Source organism: Meriones unguiculatus, chromosome 3 (assembly GCF_030254825.1).
Source record: "Meriones unguiculatus strain TT.TT164.6M chromosome 3, Bangor_MerUng_6.1, whole genome shotgun sequence".
In the NCBI taxonomy this organism is placed as follows: Eukaryota; Metazoa; Chordata; class Mammalia; order Rodentia; family Muridae; genus Meriones; species Meriones unguiculatus.
In genome coordinates, this window is record NC_083351.1 from 74,895,251 (window position 1) to 74,914,861 (window position 19,611).

General features: G+C 41.1%; 1 protein-coding gene across 5 annotated transcripts in view; it reads right to left on the minus strand.

Annotated features, from left to right (window-relative positions):
* Positions 1 to 19,611, minus strand: part of Lrguk (leucine rich repeats and guanylate kinase domain containing) — a 108,919-nt gene that overhangs the window by 35,851 nt on the left and 53,457 nt on the right. For all 5 annotated transcript variants that reach the window (XR_009590762.1, XM_060380212.1, XM_060380210.1 and 2 more), the window contains 4 exons: positions 14,889 to 14,985; positions 11,207 to 11,320; positions 8,634 to 8,835; positions 5,708 to 5,797 (listed from right to left, as the gene is read on the minus strand). Coding sequence is in view for 4 of the 5 variants with exons in the window: in XM_060380212.1 (XP_060236195.1) it covers positions 5,708 to 5,797; positions 8,634 to 8,835; positions 11,207 to 11,320; positions 14,889 to 14,985 (503 nt within the window). In the remaining variant the exon portion in view is untranslated. The remainder of the gene's footprint in view (positions 1 to 5,707; positions 5,798 to 8,633; positions 8,836 to 11,206; positions 11,321 to 14,888; positions 14,986 to 19,611) is intronic.

Consider the following 19,611-nt stretch of genomic DNA (forward strand, 5'->3'; position numbering starts at 1 on the left):
CCAATCACACCTCAGAGTGGCTCTGGTCTCCTGGGTACCATCACCTCATCACACACTTGCTCATGAAAGACAGAAGCCTTGACATGCTTCTGGTGACCTAAAGACCATTTTAACTCAGCCTAGAGCACCTGGCTGTAAAGTGTGCAGTGGTCAGGGCTAGCACATCAGGCTGGGTCAACCTTGAACAATAGTCAGAGCTCAATCTGGACTAGGCTTTGGTGACCACAGAGTGGTCCATCTCCAGCAGCAAGTGTATCCCTGACCATTGTCCTTCTCCACAGAGAATGCAGGGGTTTGTGTGACTTTGGGTTAACCCTGAGCCTTCTAGTCTGGTTCCCTTACGTATACAGTCAAAATAGATGTCCCATTCCTGAGAATGGAAGGAGGCAAGCGGGCAGAGTGAAAAGCTTCCCGCAGGGTAGAGTTTCTGATGGTACCCTGTGTTCATGATTTCCATCACCAAATTTGTCACAGATATAAACTAAAACACAATTTTAGATAAGAAACAAGGTTAAATTAAAAAGTGAAACAGTGAAAGCAAATACAACGGGCAAATTTGCAGAGAGCAGAAAGTACATCAGAGTTACCTGGGCAAGGGTACTTAGAGAGTACTGCTACTTAGAGAGCATAGAATTTCTGCTTTAGAGAGTGGGAAACTTTGAAAATAGGTGGCACTGATGGTTACACAACACTGAGAATGGAGTTAATGGCACTGATTTTCATACTTAAAGTGATTAAAATGGAAACAGAACTGGCACAATTGTTCAGTGGTTAAAGTTCTTGCTGCCAAGATTGAGGACCTGAGATTGATTCCTAGAATCCAGCTGGGGAAAGAGACAATCAATTCCCACAAGTTGTCATTGATTCTCTCTCTCACACACACACACATACACACACACAAGCGCAAACAATTTTGCAAATGTAAGACTTTCTAAAAAATAAAAAATAGCATGTTAATATGCTTACATGATGTATATAATAATACACATATATAATTTAAAAAGAAGAGTATAAACAGTGAAACTCAGTGCTGAAGGTACTCTTTTAATTTTATTGTAAGATGTACAGGGTTTTCTTTATCTAGTTAGATGATTTAACGATTCATGAAATTTGGCTAAATGATACCATACCTTTCACTAGAAGATAAAAACACCACTTTATGGGCTGGCAAATTGCTGCCTTTTCCCTTTATCATTAATCAGAATTGGGAAAAATATAATTTCATTTCCTAACCTTTATGGCAAGAACTCAGGCTGCTCGTTAGGTCCACTTCCTTAAAAACCCCTGGCAGCAGGGACAGAACAAGACAGGCTCTAAAGCAGTGGTTCTCAACTATGGCAAAAGGCCCTTTGCCAAAGAGGTCACCCAAGACCATTGAAAAAACATAGATATTTGCATTATGATTCATAACAGTAGCAAAATTACAGTTAGAAAGTAGCCAAAAAAAAAAAAAAAAACAACAACACTGTAACATGAGGAACTGTATTAAAGGGCAGCATTAGGGGGTTGAGAACCACTGCTCTATAGGGACTAAGGGTGAAAATACCCTTACATTGAGCTGCTAATCAAGTGAGTTTCTTCTTATTTCATAGAAATTATATTTGTTAACCTCATGTTTCAGAAACACGTTTCCTACATTACTATGGAGAAAATAGGCTCATGCCATACTTGTTTAGTATGCATTTAGAATTAATGGCACATTTAAAGCTTGTCATCACTGTATATGCACTCAGTGAAAATTCAACTAACCCCTCTTGGTGAAGGTTCAGATTTCTGGGTTTAGGCAGGTGGATACTGACCTCAGGAATGACATCCCTTGGGCTTACTTTCATCATTCTGTTTCATCCTCATTGTCACATGGACCTCATCACTGTGTTCCCAGTAACAAATGAGCAGCACATGATTACCAGGGATGAAGCTGTATGTTGTTACTTTGCATATTTGGAAACTGTCTTTGTCTCGCACTGACAAAAGATTATCTCTTTTGGAAAGATGATGCTACTAACATGAGATTTCTGTTTGTACTGAGGCTCAACATACAGACACTCTTAATCCAGTGTGAAAAGCTTTAGCTCTCCAAGCCAGACACGTGAATTTTTACAATTTTTTAAAAGAAAAAGATGATTTTCCAAATTCATTTCTCTATTTGAACTAATGACTACTTGTTAGATTTAAGTCAGAAAAGTAAGGCTTCAGATATCCATCCAGTTATCAAATTGTTCAGACTAACCTCTCCTAGAGTCTTAAATAAGCATTTATTTCACTTTCTTCCCTTTCACATCTTAATCATTGACATCTTCTATACTAAGATGTCAGTTTTAACTTCTAGGATATAAATATATATATAAATATTCTGATATATCACATCCTATGATATATATCATATAGCTATATATCATGTCATAGAATATACATCACATATATCATTGAGAAGAAGATCCGAATAACTCAGCTCAGAGCAGAGGTAAAGAGGCAAGCACCAGCTAGGTCCAGTTCAGGATGGTACATCTGCTGGTGGATGCCCCTTCTCAGGGACTCTCTAAAATTTCATGGGGATGCAATTATGTCTGTGCTCTACGATGATTACTACTTTTGTCAATTTGACAAAAAACCTAGACTTTCCTGGGGAAGAGAGCCTCAATGAAGAATGGTACACACTGGCTTGACCTGTGGGAATGTATGTGGGTGACTGTATGTTAATTGTATGAGAAAACTCAGCAGCCCATTGTGGGTGTTCCCATTCCCTAGGCAGGGGGTTCTGAACTACGTAAGAACAGAGAAATCAAGCTTAGCACTAGCAAGCAAGTGAGCATGAATGCATTAATTTCTCTTTGCTCTTGACAGTAGATATGACTTGCCTTTTCCATAGTGATGTACTCTCACCTGAAACACTTTTTTCTCAAATTGCTTTTTTGTTATGACATTTTACCACAGAAGCAGAAATGAAACTAGAACAGATCCCATTCAACTGGCCCTATCACCAGGTGACCCTCACCCTTGGCAAGGATTTTACAGTCCTGAAGTTCACAGAAGCCACTGGCTTGACTCCTTGGACCATTAGAGATGCCCTAAAGCTTATTAAGAAGAACCATACTCATTAGAATTTCAAATACACTAACTTGAATGCTGTCTGATCTCTACAATGCCATTGAAGTGGAAGTTTATCTTTAATTAGCAACTGAAAAAATAACTCCCTCTGCAAATTAACTGTAAACATGAGATAAGGTTTTGCCTTAAGAAAACACTTTTTTTTTTTTTTTCAGAATATTAAACCTTTCAGAAAAGTAAGATTCTGTTGAGGATATAGATCTGCTGACTGATTGCAACCCATTCTGTCTACTTTTCAAGCCAGGATTTCATTAGCCAATAACTAGATGCCTCAGTTTTGATTAGTAAATGTTTCTGAGTTATATATTTTTTTATAAATTCTATAATTTATACCTTTCATTAAATCAGATAGGCCTCACCTAATCATTCCAAATAAATAAAATTTATTACACACTATCAAGTGGGAATCTGCCTTCCTGTGTACACAGTATCTTGCCTATTACTTTGCCAAATAGTCACCGCACACTATAGTCGCTGATCACTGTAGAGATAAAGAGCTACAGAAGACAGTTATGGAGTCTGCAGGCCATTGTGCCAACTCTTGCTCATTGCCTCTCTGTTCAGAAGCACCACACAGAAACATACACTTCTCAGTTACCCAGAGGACTAACCAGTGTTTATCCAAATCCACAAGAGGCTGATGCAAAAGCCAGCACACCAATTTATTAATTTACACTGGGAGATGGGGCAGGTTCAGGGAGGAGGGCAGCATGTTCTCACGTAAGATACAGCCCCAACAGGGGCCAGGTCCACCCAGAGGACCAAATTAAAGATCACAAGGTTGCTTAGATAGCAAAGAATTAGAGCAAAGGGAGTCATATTTCCTCAAGAGAAAGTTCCACGGAGGTGCAAGCCTCCCTAGGCATTCCGCACTGCACCCTATGTTGATACACCAAACTTTCTTCAAGTATCTTCTAGTTGGCATGTCATACTTTAGTTATTTTTACATATGAGACACACATAGCAGGACAGTCAAGTAATATTTGTGAGTTACTAGTACTACACTGACCTCAGTCCAAAATATAAGGAGTACTTGACCTAGGAAGACTATAAAATTTCATGAGGTACAGTGTGGGCCTGAGATGTGAACTCTGCCAAAGTCATGGCCTGGCCTCCCTTCTCGGCCTGCAGGAAAGTCATGAGGCAAGCAGAATCCTATTTGGACTGCCAAGCTGTAAAGCTTCAGCTATTTTTGGTTAACATTTTGCAAATAGGTGTGTGTGACTAGAGTCCAGTCCACTGAGGGACTCTGGAAAAGATTCTCATTGTAGTAGTAAAACATACAATTCACCATTTTTACCACTGTTAAGGGCACCAGTCAGCACATTAAGTCCACTGACATTGTTATATGATCACCATCGCTGTCCATGATCAGAACTCACTTCATCTTCTGAAAACTTAAACTCTACCCATTAAACAATAACACTCCCTTCCCTACCTGAACCTCTGATCATCAGCTTCTGTTTCCTGACCCTGCTAATCTGACTGTTCTAAATACTTCATAGAAATGCAGTTGTACAGAATCTATTCGGTTCTGACCGGCTTATTTCACTCACCATACTGCCTTCAAAGTTCCTGTCAAACTGTGTGCCAAAATTTCTTCCTTTTTAAGATGAAGTAACATCAAAGACTGTCTGTGATACGCTCTGTATCCATTCATCCCTCACTGGACCCCACGGTTGCTTCACTTTTGGCTAATGTGAATGGAACTGCTATGAATAGGTGTCTAACTGTTTCTTTAAGATCTTGCTTTCAATGAGGCTTAGGGTATGTATCCAGAACTGAAACAGCTAGCTCACATGAAAGTTGCCAACTCTTTAAGGAATTTACATACCATTTTCTGTAGCTGCTATAGTATTTTACATTCCTTTTAGCACATGGTTCTAATTTCTCCAGACACTTTTTAGTTAGTAACCATCCACATGGGTGTGAGGCAAATTTGAGCAGTTCAAATCCATCTCAAAATGGTCATATCCCAAAATTCTAGGCTTAGAATTCCTAGATTTCAAGTCAATGCTCTCACACATCCCTTAATACTTGCTGCTCATGTCCCATGAGGCAAGAGGGGAATGTGCTATCTATTCTTCAGGACAAGAACCTGAAACCCACAACAGCTAAGGAGCTTGGCTGAGAGAGTGGCCCCACCTCCATCCCCACCCAAACATGTATTCTGGCCAGTGAGTTTCCCACTATTCTCTGCAGCACAACATTTTTAAGACTGGCAGTTCAAACAAAAGGAGTATGAAAACTCTCACACTAAGATTCTTGGACTAAATATATACTTGATGGGTACCATACTTTAGTCCCCTAAGGGAAAAGACCTCTGGAAGGCTGAGTTCTGAACCATGAGACCAACTCTTATCTACTGTCCACTTCCAGGGCACCGTCTAATGTGTCCCTGGGGTGAGAGGTGGGGAGTGGCTCACTACAGACATGGAGACAGCATAGTTACAGAGCCAGAGGGCTGACTCATATACCCCAGAGAAGCATGTAGAAATACTAAGAGCCAGCGTCAGCCCAGCTAATGAGCATCTAAGTAACAACAAAGTGGCCTTATTTTCCATCGACAATAAACTTGGTATAACAGAGAGGTTAGTACCTGGAACCAAATCCTTTGCAGCTGCCTCAGCCAATCCCAGGTATTCTCGAATGAGGTCACTTAGCTTTTGGTAGGCAATGTCCAGGTCATCTATAATAAACAACAAATATTTTAATAAACCAGAACATGTCAAAACAGTCACTGTTCAATGGTGAGTGGACTGATTTGATCACTACACTTCATTTTATTACTGTTGCGCTAGAAACAATTCTAATTCTAGTGACATTTCCCTCTCCTATAACCACCACCCCTCAGGTATGGCCAGACCTATGGAGGTGAAGAGAGTTCATGCCCATGATTATTTACACTCTATACAAAAAGGATGTGCAGTTCAATTAACAGTCATACAGTATAAGGGAGGTTATTCCAGTGGTTCACTTGAATCATATCCGCACAAGGATAGAGTTGTCTAGTTGGTGATAGAATAAAAGCCAAGACTCAGAGCACAGAGAGGATTCCGTGTGCTCCTCGCTGTCTAGAAGATGCTCAGCATCGTATAGATGAGATCAAGGAACAGCCTTGAGGGACTCTGCACAGCCTTCCCGAGGTTGCCAGCCAAGAAGCAGGGGCTCTGGCCTACACCTGAAGGAACTGCACTCTGCCAACGAAAAGGTAGCTTGGGGGCTGAGGTTCTCATCAGAGTCTTCAGATTAGACCTTAGCTCAGGTGATCTCAGCACTGACACTGAGCCCTGTTTGCTGGCTTAACCTGCTGAGCAGGCTCTGGGCTAGAGTATTAACTGTGAGCATGTGTAAAACCAACATAGATATGTAACACGTTAACACAATTTAGAAGCTTGAGAAAACGATTAAATGAACCATATAAAATTGTCATTTGCATAATAGCTAAATACCAGTAATATCTATGGCTCAATTTAATGTCCCCATTTCTACCCAGTATCTTACCAAAAAGCTATCAACAGTTTACTTTATCTATCTATCTATCTATCTATCTATCTATTTTTTTTTAATTTATTTACTTTAAGACAGACTATCGCTGTGTAACCCCAGCTAGCCTGGAACTCTCCATGTAAACCGGGCTGGCCCCAAACTCACAGAGATCTTACTGCCTGTCTTAGCCTCCTGAGTGCTGGGACTATAAGGCATGGACCACCATGCCAGTCCCCCTCCCTTTCAATTATTTCTTTGTTGGAGGGGCACATGTGGCACTCAGAAGACAACTTACAGATGTCTTTCTGGGTGGGGGTGGTGTGCACACCTTTAATCCCAGCACTTAGGAGGCAGAGGCAGGCAGATATCTGAGATCGTGGCCAGCCTCATCTGCACAGTGAGTTTCAGGATAGCCAGGGTTACACAGAAAAACCCTGTCTTGGGAGGACAAAAATCAGTTCTCTCTCCCCATCACATGAGTCCAATAGATTGAATTCAGATCATCAGGCTGGGCAGCAGGCACCTTTACCTGTTGAGGCATCAGACCACTCCAAGGTATGTCCTTATCTATACAGAGTGCTTACCATTCCTTCATGGATGTATGAAACAGTATAATTAAAAACACATAGGAAGTTCCACATTTCCATAATTTCTCTATCTTTCTCTGGCTTCTGCTCCAAATTAGTTCCATTTTTATTTTTAACTTTTATTTGATATAATTTTAATCGACACAATTGAACGTATTTATGGAACACAATATGGTTTCAGCACATAACTATGTTCATGATAAGATGTGGTTAACTATCACATCCTTTACATCAAACATTCATTATTTCTTTCTGGTGATAAGATTTGAAATATCTGGGTAAAAAATGACATACTTTATTCTAATATAGTTTTTGAAAAATGTTTTACCCAGATACTTTCAAATTTCTAATATTTTTAGTAGTTGTGATTCTTTGTAGTGGTAGGATATGATAAAATTGCCTGGGCTTTTTCTCAGAGGCGGGACCTGGGGCATCAACCCGCATGCAATCAGACTTGCTCTTCTCTGGGTCCAAAGCGGCTGACCCTGAGTGCAGTGCTTAGCCTCGCATCCTGAGCGTATCATTTTAGCTTTTTATGGTATCCAACCATGCTTGGGGAGAATGTCCTGCTTCAATGGCTGTAAAGGCCTGAATGATCATGGCTGCATCACACTGTTGTGAGACTCTAATCTTGCATATATACCACAGGCAAACCAAGGAGACCAACACCAGAAGGCCTGCTAACACTCCCATGCCCGCCCATTCCTTCAGATGACACCTAAATGAACATCTGTACAAAGTCCCAATTTATTTCTAATATCAGAGATCAGACCTCTACTCTTGCCTGATGCGTCTAAAACAAAAAGGGGGAACTGTAGAGAGCTGCGGAATGCTATGCCTTAAAGATGGAGCTGGTTTCCGCCTTCCACCTTCCCGATGGTGAGTGCTCTCTGTCACGAACAACTCCACATTTGGCTAAGGCCGAGGATCTGGCTTGCTTCCATGTATGTGGACCTATCTGCATTGCCCCCGTGGCACGCCTGGGTTGGCTACCCAGAGGTTATTTAAGCTGTGGGCTGGCTTTCCCCGGGGTCCGAGGATTGTTCAATGTTCCTGAATAAACTGCATTGAAAAAAAAAATTGCCTGGGCTTCATTTGCCTTTAAAAGTTTAAATATATATATATATTTCAGATGAGATATTATCCATCTCTGTTCTCACAATGTCCCCAAGGGAAAGAATCTATGTGGGCCCACTTTACACCAACTCAACCAGTCACAACTTTATGCACTAATACAGCTTGACCTTCTTTTGGAAACAGTAGGAGACTAGACCTCACAGGTTCTTACCTGCTTCTACAGCCTTCTGCAGCTTGTAATTACAACAAATGGTTCCATTTCCTAAGAATTCCCTTTCCATGACATAAACTGCAAATGCAGTGACGGTGTGCTTCAAACATGAAAACACATTTTAAAAATAAATAAAATAAAATTCTGCTGGCATTACTGACCTGCATTGACCACTGCATCGAAATACCCCGGAAATTTCCGATTAATTTTAATATAAAGGTCCACCCTGGAGACAGCATACTCGATCTCTGCACGACTAAACAATCCCTTTCTCCGCAAGTATCCCTCATATCTTTCCTTGTCCATAGGTACCACCAAGATATATCGAGGCTCAAAATAGGAATATTTCAAACTTCTTACACCCTGGGGTTTTAAAGAAAAGGGGAAGTCAGAAACAACCATCCACTTTGTACATCACTGTGGAGACATGATAACTCAGGGGCAGCACACAGTATCACACTCAAGAACATATTTTAATCTGTAGAATCAGCTACTATTTTCCTATGAATATTTCAAGGCTGGATTACTTTTATCTCTTCATCAAATATTAAATTATCATAGGAACTATTATAATTCATTCCACCTGGTTTTCCTCAAATTAATTGTTCTAATGGATATGGCTGTTAGAAAAAGAAAATTGCTGGACATAAAATAGGAATATTAGTGGCAGTACTGCCATTTTATTATCAAAAAGTAATTTTATTCCATATTTCAAAAGGTATCTTTAAAGCACTAGAAGATAGACATCTTCCCAGGGAAAAAGACACCCATAGTACCCTGCTCTCACCCATCACCTTGATACCATTGGATAGATAGATATATTAAATTTAGCACCATGATCAGACTACTACAGTCACAAATACAGTCCTTGAGTTCTGGGGATTTGAGGAAGGGATTGCCAAACATGAGTGAGTCCTGTCTACAACATGTCTTCTTTGTAGCAGCTAGACCCTGCTACCCATGTGCTTGGCTAAGTTCACACATCTGTGTCGCCTGTCACTTCTCTGGGTCTTATGTCCTGCTCAGTTTTGTTTTGTTTCCCGGCAGTAAATAGACACTCCTGCCACCACTATAGCTGCCACTGCTGCTGGAACACCAAAGCCACCTTGTTTTTATAGTTTAACAAGTACTGGCCTCTACCATCCAGGGGCCAGAGCTTCTCCCTCCATAATACAATATTTAAAGACTGGTTGTAATACTTGCCAAAAGTCATTGTGGTTTCACATTTTACACCCTCTATGCACAAGGTGGCAGACCAAAGTCAGCATAAACTGATAAGCAGGTGGCCACAGGGTGAAGAGGTGTGGACTGCAACCTGGGAGGTCTGGCTTGTAACTTCAGTTCTGTAGTTCCTAAGAACTCTGAGGCACATCCCTCAAACTCCTTTGGCATACGTTTCCTCACAGGGGAAGTGCGGGATTTGTTCCAAGTGGATAGTAAAGCCTTTCCATCTCCAGTTCTAGCATCATCGCTTTAACCCAAGTTCAAAGTCTTTGCTATAACAATTCACTAGGTAGAAATACAGGCTGCTTTTAAAACAATTTCTGGAAGAGTTGGTGACTCGGGCAGTCTGGGAAAAGACACCTCAGCTAGGGAGAAGCAGAGGAAATAAAACAGTTTATAGACTTGACCTCCTGGAAATGAAGAGGAGTAAACTCTCAGGAAGGAAAAAAAAAGGGGGGGGGGAACAGGAGCCATCACTCAAGAAACTGACTGTTGAGCTGGGAAAAATTGGACTCAAAGAGATGGAGCACAGCCACACTCAAACATGCATTAGTTTTTGTTTCTCTCTGTTCAAGGCAGACAATTTTAGAACTGACCTTTAAAAATGAATTTTTAAAAATGAGTAAAGATACAGAACCAATCCGCTGCAAAAAGCTAAGCATGGATAAATGATGCAGAAAGTTAGAGAGCTGAAGGAACAGTGAAGCTGGGGAACATTGAGCCAAAAGGAGTCACCATCTCCTCTGTGGCGTTGCAAAGAAGCATGCAGCAAGCATTGTTAGCAGAAAAGAACAGCCTTGGTACATTTTGTTCTGTTTGTTTAATTAAATTTATTTAGTTTGATTATAAGACTTTATATTGCTTAGTAAAAATAATTGTAAAAAATTAACTGTCACTTAAGACCTATTTCATTTAGTTAATGTTCTTCAAACAAGCAGGTGGGAAATCCATGGGTTTCCTCTGGTTCACAATTTTGGAAAAATATCTATACATTCTAATTTGAGAGGGTTGTTGTGGGTAGTTGTGATATAAGCGAGGAACAAAAATCTGAAATCTGCGAGTCTAATTTGCCAGAAGTATAAAAGCATTGGGTCCCATAAATGCCCAGAGCCAAATGACTGCAACTCCCACACAGCTCTGTGGAGAATGAAGGAACAGGGTGACCACTCAGGCTGACACAGTCCTGAGGGGACAGGAGACCCATTCCTATACCTACTTCATATAAAGAGACACGCTGTGATAACAAAGGGATACATTAGTGAGGAAATAAAAGATAATAAATCTTGAATGGAGCTGTAATCTAAAGCTTAACTTTTATAGTTAAGCTTTACATCCTTTACAACCTTTATAGTTAACTCTTACATCCTCCACAGTGACAAGAAACTAAACATTTCATGCTTTTGTAGCATTTCTCTTGTGCCTAGAAATATGTTATCCAGATTTTATAGCCCCAACTTCAGACATGTAACACACACACACACGCACACACAGTTGAATGAAAAATACTTACTTCTATTTCCATATGAATGCAGCTTGCTAATCCGTCTCTTGCAATACCTTCTACAGTGTCCCTACTTAATCCATAATTGTGATTACCATAATTAAATGTTAAAATAAATTTTCCCTGGAATTAGAAAAACACAAAGACTTGGATATACAGCTGCTATAATGTAATAACAATCACTTGATGTCTTACTTTCACCTAATTCCATAAAACTGAAACGTTATTAGTGAGTACAGAAGAATGACAGTCAGAGTAGGATGATGGAGCAACACTCAACTCTGATGTGAGGTTATTCAGAATTCTACCTGACGAAAGGAAGGTTTATTGAAATAATCTACTGACAAAATATTTGAGGAGGGTTATGAGTGGAAGCTTGTGGAAGACCAGACCATGATGCTTGCTTACCTATTTCCTGCCAAATTCACATCACAAACCTTCACTAAGGAGAGGGTAAAACTAAGGCTTGCCCTTTCCCTTGCAGCTATGCCTCCATCCTAGGCCTCCAGACAAGGATCCTAATCCCAAATTCCTTGCATTTCAAGATAAGCTATAAGAAATGAATGGGTAATCCTGAAAGCTGTGGACATCCTTAAAGCTTAAAAAAAAAAAAAAAAAATCAACCCAGCCTGATTTTCCTTGTAAAGATGGCTTTTTATTAAAACTGCCCCAGATGTTAGTCAACAGAATTGTTGCCTGCCCTATATTCATTTAAACATTAATACCACCCTCTCTGTTTATTTTAGAGACTCATTTCCTATGACATCTGTATTCCCTTACAAAAAGAAAAGAAAATGTAGGTTAAAAAAAATACAACCCTCAAATTATGACTTTTTCTTCGACAATCAATATATTTATTAAACCATTAGGCCTAACCTAAACTGGGAAGCCCATAACAGCAGAAGGAATAAAAATGTGGTTGACCTTGGGAAATATGCCTTCTGAAGCATAAGACTTTAGAATAAATAATGTTCAGGGATGCATCCCACCCCATCAAATGGCAGGAGCATCATTAAAAATAGCAGGCAGTTAGGAGTCTAATACCGCTGCCATTAACAGCCACAGCAGCCCCAGAGTTTCTTGCTACTCTCCTGGCTCCAGATGTTCTGCAGAAGTGTATAGATGACAACTGGGCTATCTGCCAGAGGAGAAGTTTTAGGCAGAAGATACAGGATGCCTTCTGAGATTGGGTAGGTCCCTGGGGACTGTGTGTGCTGTGGCAATGATGAGGAAAATCATTACAATCAAAGTTAAAAACCCAACAACACATGCCATTCATTTTTTTATTCTTTCAATATCATAATCTGTTTGTTCTTTGAAACAAAAGTTCTGATTATTTTCCACATGTATGTATGTATTTAATTTTGTTCATCTATGAATGCAGACAATGAGACTATGGCTTACCTTTCATGCTTTAGCTTAGCTACCATGTGTGATGATGGTTAGGTTTGCAGGCCAACTTAGAGAGTGATTAGGGATGAGATTAACATTGAAACTGGTGAACTGGGAAGAAGCAGACTGCCCTGGAGTGTGGGTGGGCTGCATCCGATCCCTTTAAGTCTTGTAGAGTACAGAAAGGTGAACCTTTGGACCTCACCATCACTGCTGGCTCTCCTAAACACTCTGCAGCAGGTTCCAGTTTGTCCAGTGATACTTCCACTAAATCAATCTCTCTTTTACCATATATATGTGTGTATGTATGTACATATGTATATATATGAGAAATATATGAGAAATATATATATATAAGAGAAAGATTATACAAATACACACATACACACACACATCCTATTTACTGGTTCTGCTTCTCTAGAGAGTTCTAATATTGTGCCCTGTCTCCAAAATGTGTACCTATCTGAATGACTTTTCAGATATGCTTGTTTACTTCCTCTGTGGGCCTCATGAACATTTTCTGGAAGCATGCATGGTTGGAAGAGACCCTGCATTGTGCATATTATATAAAAGATATCACATCCAACTGATTTGTTAAGCATAGATGATGCAATTCCCCAGCCCTGGCCAGTCACACTCCTAGTGTGTATGGGTTTCTGTCACACCACAGAAGCCTCTGGTGGTTTTATTTCCACAGGAGAGGGAGTGGACTAAGTGTGGTTTCTGCATAAAGGGCTGATGTGTCTATCTGGGGACTTACAGGGGAATGATGTGCTGGTTGGAGAAAGTATTGGTTGAAAAGACGTGAACAAGGGAGTGGGTGGAGGTCTAGATGCTTTCTCTGTCACAGCAACTAGATGGGCCTGCTTACAGTAGGTGTGTGTGGGCAGATAGACCACAATGTCTGTTGAGAGAGCCAGGCAATCTGGCAGGTGAATGTGTGGAGGGACGTTCTCAATAGAAGGCTGAGAGTGTGTGGGCATGATCAGGAGGCTGACAATGCGTCATGAATTTATGACTCTCTAGGCTTAGCTTTCTTCATGAAACAGTGTCACGCTCTAAGGAAAGAGATCAGAGGTGAAACTCAAGTTGATGAAAATTACATCAGAGTAATACATGTTGGCAGAGACAGGAAAAAATGAGTACTTCTCAAATACATGGAGATTTCTGTGGAGCATTAAACCGTAAAGCTAACTGTAGCCTAGAATGCAGTGATTTCTTAGACCAGGGACTGGACAGACTAACTTGATTATAGTCCTGATCAGCTAGGAACATCATGGAGCAGGTGGTGCATGTGGAGAACAGATAAACCAAGCTCCCAGAGTAAATGCCCCACTCTAACAGCAGAAAGTAGCATCCATGATGGGATTCAGGTAGCTTCCATCCTAGGGTCTGAAAAAACCTTCTTAGTACAGGGATGACAGACCTCAATTCTCTTTTAAGGGCTGTTAGAAAGAAACTTCCAAAAACTCTTAATAAATCAAGAAGACCTGTCAAAATACAGCCCTAAAAGAAAGGCTTGTGAGGTCCGAGAAGTTCTTTGGGCAAGGTTATAAGGAGAGCTGAGGGGAGTGTGAGACTGGCTCACTTGCACTTCTCTGAGAGTACAAGATGGGCCTTGAGAATACGCACCATCGTAGAGCCGGCTGTCCAAAACTAAACTAATGTAATTGCACAACCAAAGCTTAAATGTACACTGGAGATTTAAGCCAGGTCCATTGTTTTGGGGTGAAGACAGAGAAAGAGGGGAGGGCGAAGAGAAAAGAGGGTGAGGAGATGTGGTGTCCCTGGCTGACCACTCGGCACAAAGAAAGACTGGTGCTTCACCGGGTGCTCAGTAAGCGTTACACAAGGATGAAGTGGTGTGTGCTTCATTTAATGACAGGAAGGACTGTGATGTAGGCAAAACAAAGGCCCAAGTGAAAAAAAAGGCACAAGGCACAGATTTCCTAGGAGTTGTGCTGATCAGAGATGCTCTTTCAGGGGGAATGAAGTCAGGGTGGGTATGTATTGCATTTAGCATGTACTTAAAACTGGAACAGCACATTCTGGTTGTGAGGAGTTCCTTCCATGTGAAGGGAAAGAAGAAACAATGTTTAAGAAAATGTATTCGAACAAAGGATTATGACACCGTCAATAGTGTGCTCATCAGGGTTGGAGAAAAACTTTCAAATTGAACCAGATTTAGGAAGTGCACAACACTTATATTTACCTTTTTAGAAATCACTGTTTCCTTATATTTCTGACAAAGGACAAGTATTTCTTATGTGGAAGAAATAAAAACATGAAACAGCCTTACCATGCTCAGCATTTCATCAAAAACTTCTTGGGAGATAAAGTGATAATCAACTCGATCCCCTTCACCAAAATAAGGCAGTCTCGTGGTGTGGCAGGCCCTGAAGTCACAGAGACAGCGATGCAGTCTGTTTTCATGAACTTCAAATAATACAAATGCTTTCATGCAAAGAATGTTGAAGAAATGAAATGGACACTGTAACAGTTAGACTATACCACCTGCATTCTCCATTGTTTGTTTGGGGCCCACTTCTTCCTCCACTTGCGGGCAGAGACACCTCATTCTCCCTGGACTGTGGCTTTGTACCGGAATTACGCACGAGGCTCTGCAGGAATGTGTGGTCCTAGTGCGGAGTGAATGGTTAGCCACAGAGGCCTCATCTACCCACTATGTTGTGTGCATGCACGCTTACACTACCACACACATCCTTACTGTGAAGCCTCCCTTCATAATTTTTCCAGTCTTCCCAGCACAATATAATAACAAAGACCTTTGTCCTCTACTTTGTCAGTGCATTCCCAACACCTGGCACATAGCAAGCATTCGCTAAAACTTGTAACATCAAGGGAAAATGGAAGGTATGAAGTGGTACTGCTCAAAGCCTGCCATTATAAAGATAACTACCAAAGTGACCTTCCAAGGTCACTCTGCAAGCTGGAGTTGGCCCCAGAACCAGAACACAGAGTTCTCAACTCCCCACGACTCTATATCTCATATCCTTCTGCCTTCCAAGTATTAAGTCCTGGGAATAAAACTGAGTTGTAGATTATCTAATACTTCTAAATCAGGAGAGAAGAGGTGCTAGACGCTTGACGTGCTAATTCATTTACACACAAGAGAGGAAACCATGGAGCACGTATTACTTCCTGTCTTATGGAGGATGAACTGAGCAATTACCCAAGCGGCCACACCAGGATGACCCAGTCAACTTCTGTAACAACACACCAATGAGGTGTAAAGCTGAGCCTCAAAAGCTTCCACATTACAAAGTCAAAAACAGGGGTTTAAAAGTTATATGACTGTTCCCTTTCTAATATAATCAAGAGTTAACTGTACCAGGAAGTTTCCACATCTCATGTTACATTTACACAGTTGATGCCAGAAAGAGAGCATATTCAAAACATGGTGACACTTGCTTGTTGTGGGAATCCACTGGCATTTCTTCCTATGCCCGGGCAGAGACCTGTCTATTAGTGTCTCTGACAGTCAGGACTGTGGCCTGGCATCTGTGGCTGTACACCCTCAGCAAAGTCTTTCCACTACATTGAATTTACATTTCCCAACAAAGGGGTTGAGCGGCAGGGAGTTTTGAAGAATTTCTAAAGAGACCAAAAAAGAAGCAATTCGAAGCATGTAGGCAAGTAAACAAAGAGATGGCTCCAGTGATGTGGAGAATGGGGCGACAGACTTGCAAAGGTTCCAGACCTTCTCTTAAGAAAGACCTAGGATGACCTACGGGCTTTCCAACCTGTCATTCCATTTTTACATTTAGAAACCTTCACTGTGTGTGTGCTGCCCGAATGTGAACATCCTTGAAAGGAAACACATCGCAGTAAAAGCAACATTTTGCCAAGCTCACTTAGGAAAAGTAGTACCAAGTTTAACTCATAAGGATTTCTTTGGGCCATCCCCTTCAGCATCTGCCACTTCCTCTGCATACATGTCTATGACTTTATTTCGAATTAGTTTGCTAGTGAAATCATGTTAAATCACAGCTTGAAGGAAGAGCCACATTCCCTGTTAGTTTCACTTTACCACAAAAGGACTGAGTTAGAGACTAATGAGGAACTGCACCTCTAGATAAAAAGGATTAAGGGGGCTTTGGCAGCCCAGAGAGGGCTGTCATGGTGGCTGCTAACAAGCCATACTCATGAGAACGACATCGCTGGGAAGCAAAGGTGTTTGGATGGCCTAATAATGGCATTCTAAAGTTTCTAGGGCAAGATGACAGGGTGAAAAGATGTCTAAGAAGAAAGAGCGAGCAGGTGGTTGAGGAAGTAGACCGTCTCAGTGTGACTTGGCAGCACAGATTTAGAGCCTCATTTCTGGACTAGAGTGCTCAGGAAACCATGAGCAGGGCAGCAAATCCTGTACTCAGATTCAGGCAGAGCGTGGCTGTGAGCACGATTTGAGCACATGATAGAGTATGCTGTACTGTTAGGATTTCTCTGTGGTTAGCCACGAAAGCCCATGTGTCCCAAAGCCTCTAGAAGGTTAATGGCATTGGTCTGCACACCCAGTGCAAATACATATCAAGAAATTGCTGGACACAGCTGAGGTGATGTGAGCACGAGGCATTCCAAGAAGTCACCACTATGCTCATGTCCTGGTGAGTACATACTTCCTATCTCGTGACAGCATCACCTGCCACAAGTTCTCATAACTAGTCTTCTTGGCTCCACTTTTCCTTCGCTAAACCTTGTTTAAAACTGCCCACATGGTACTTTTCTTGAAGAACAGCTGGAAACATTTGGCTCCCTGCTAGAGGTGATCAGAGACTTATCCGTCTTCCTAGCTTTGTCTTTGTCCACCCACTTTCCTACTTCAAGCTTAGTCTTCAGAGTTGTTCAACAGCATGCCCTCTATCTTAACAAGGTGTGTCCATGCCTCACTAGGATGGTGTCTCCATCAGGCCCTAGGATGTCCTCTGCCATCATGGGCTCTTTACTTCCCTGATAACAGAACTCAGTAAACTCTCTTATTGGACAGCATTTCCTACATACACCCCATCCAACGTTCATTTCTGAAGCCATAAGAATGGGGCCCATATTTACTCATTTCAGTTTTATCATTGGCACATGGCCATGATCATTATGTATTACTGAATAAGTCAACGAGACCTGCTACAAGGTTGTCATATTTTTATAAATGGACACATCAGAGTAGACTAAACTGAAGACTATCATAGCTCCTGCTGTCTCATACAGCTAAACAGAATGTGGGCTTTGTACTTTTAATGCTAAAAATAAAAATATATGTAGTAGTCAATATCACAAAAAAAAAAACTAGTAACAATAGAGATTATTATAAAGCAAAATAAAGTTTGTCTTTAAGGATGCTTCAGGCACTTAAAGAAATGCTCAACCTCATTAGCCATTAGGGAAATGCAAATCAAAACAACCCTGAGATTTCACCTTACACCCATCAGAATGGCCAAGATCAAAAACTCAAGTGACAACACATGCTGGAGAGGTTGTAGAGAAAGGGGAACCCTTCTCCACTGCTGGTGGGAATGTAAACTTGTACAACCACTCTGGAAATCAATCTGGCACTTTCTCAGACAACTAGAAATATTGCTTCCTTAAGATCCAGCCATACCACTCCTAGGCATATATCCAAAAGAGGCTCAAGTACACAAAAAGGACATTTGCTCAACCATGTTTGTAGCAGCTTTATTTGTAATAGCCAGAAGCTGGAAACAACCCAGATGCCCCTCAACTGAAGAATGGATGCAGAAATTGTGGTACATCTATACAATGGAATATTACTCAGCAACGAAAAATAAGGAAATCGTGAAATTTGCAGGTAAATGGTGGGACCTGGAAAGGATCATCCTGAGTGAGTTGTCCCAGAAGCAAAAAGACACACATGGTATATACTCACTCATATAGACATACAACATAGGACAAACCCACTAAAATCTGTGCATCTAAAGAAACTAAGCAAGAGAGAGGACCCTAACTAAAATGTTCAATCCCCATCCTAAAAGGCAAAGAGGATGGATATCAGAAGAAGAAAACAGGAAACAACTTAGGAACTGCTACAGAGGGCCTCTGAAAGCCAGAAGAAGAAAACAGGAAACAAACTAGGAACCTACCACAGAGGGCCTCTGAAAGCCTCTACCCTGCAGACCATCAAAGCAGATGCTGAGCCTGATGGCCAACTGTCAGGCAGAGTAAATGGAATTTTATGTAAGAAGTGGGAAATAGTAAGAGCTGGAGAGGACAGGAACTCCACAAGGAGAGCAACAGAACAAGAAAATTTGAACACAGGGAACTTCCCAGAGACTCATACTCCAACCAAGGACTATTCATGGAGATAACCTAGAACCCCTGCACAGATGTAGCCCATGGCAGTTCAGTGTCCAAGTGGGTTACCTAGTAATGGGAAGAGGGACTGCCTCTGACATAATCTGATTGGCCTGCTCTTTGATCACCTCCCCCTGGGGGGGAGCAGCCTTACCAGGCCACAGAAGAGGACAATGCAGCCACTTTTGATGAGAACTGATAGACTAAGATCAGAAAGGAGAGGAGAACCTCCCCTATCAGTGGACTTGGGGAGGGGCATGCATGCAGAAAGGGGAGGGAAGGTGGAATCGGGAGGGGAGGGGGGAGGGGCTTATGGGGGGATACAAAATGAATAAAGTGTAATTAATAAAAAATAAAAAAAATTTAAAAAAAGGATGCTTCTGATCACATGACTGGCTTTAAAACTGGAAGATGGTCTTGTTTGATGTGGCCTTCTTCATTTAACACTTTTCCAGGAAGTCACAGCATGTATGGTGATGTGGAGTTAGAAATAATTAGACTTCAAAAACAGTATATTTTTATCTCTGGGCCACCAGTAACTAACACAGGTAAATAAAGGACATCTGACCTATTTCTAAACCAAGAAGAATTAGTAAAACCAAAGCCTAATGTCACAGCAGAAAACTTCAGCACCACCATTCTGTTATACAACAGAATTATGCTCTTTATTCACATATTTGTATGTGCAAGTTAACATG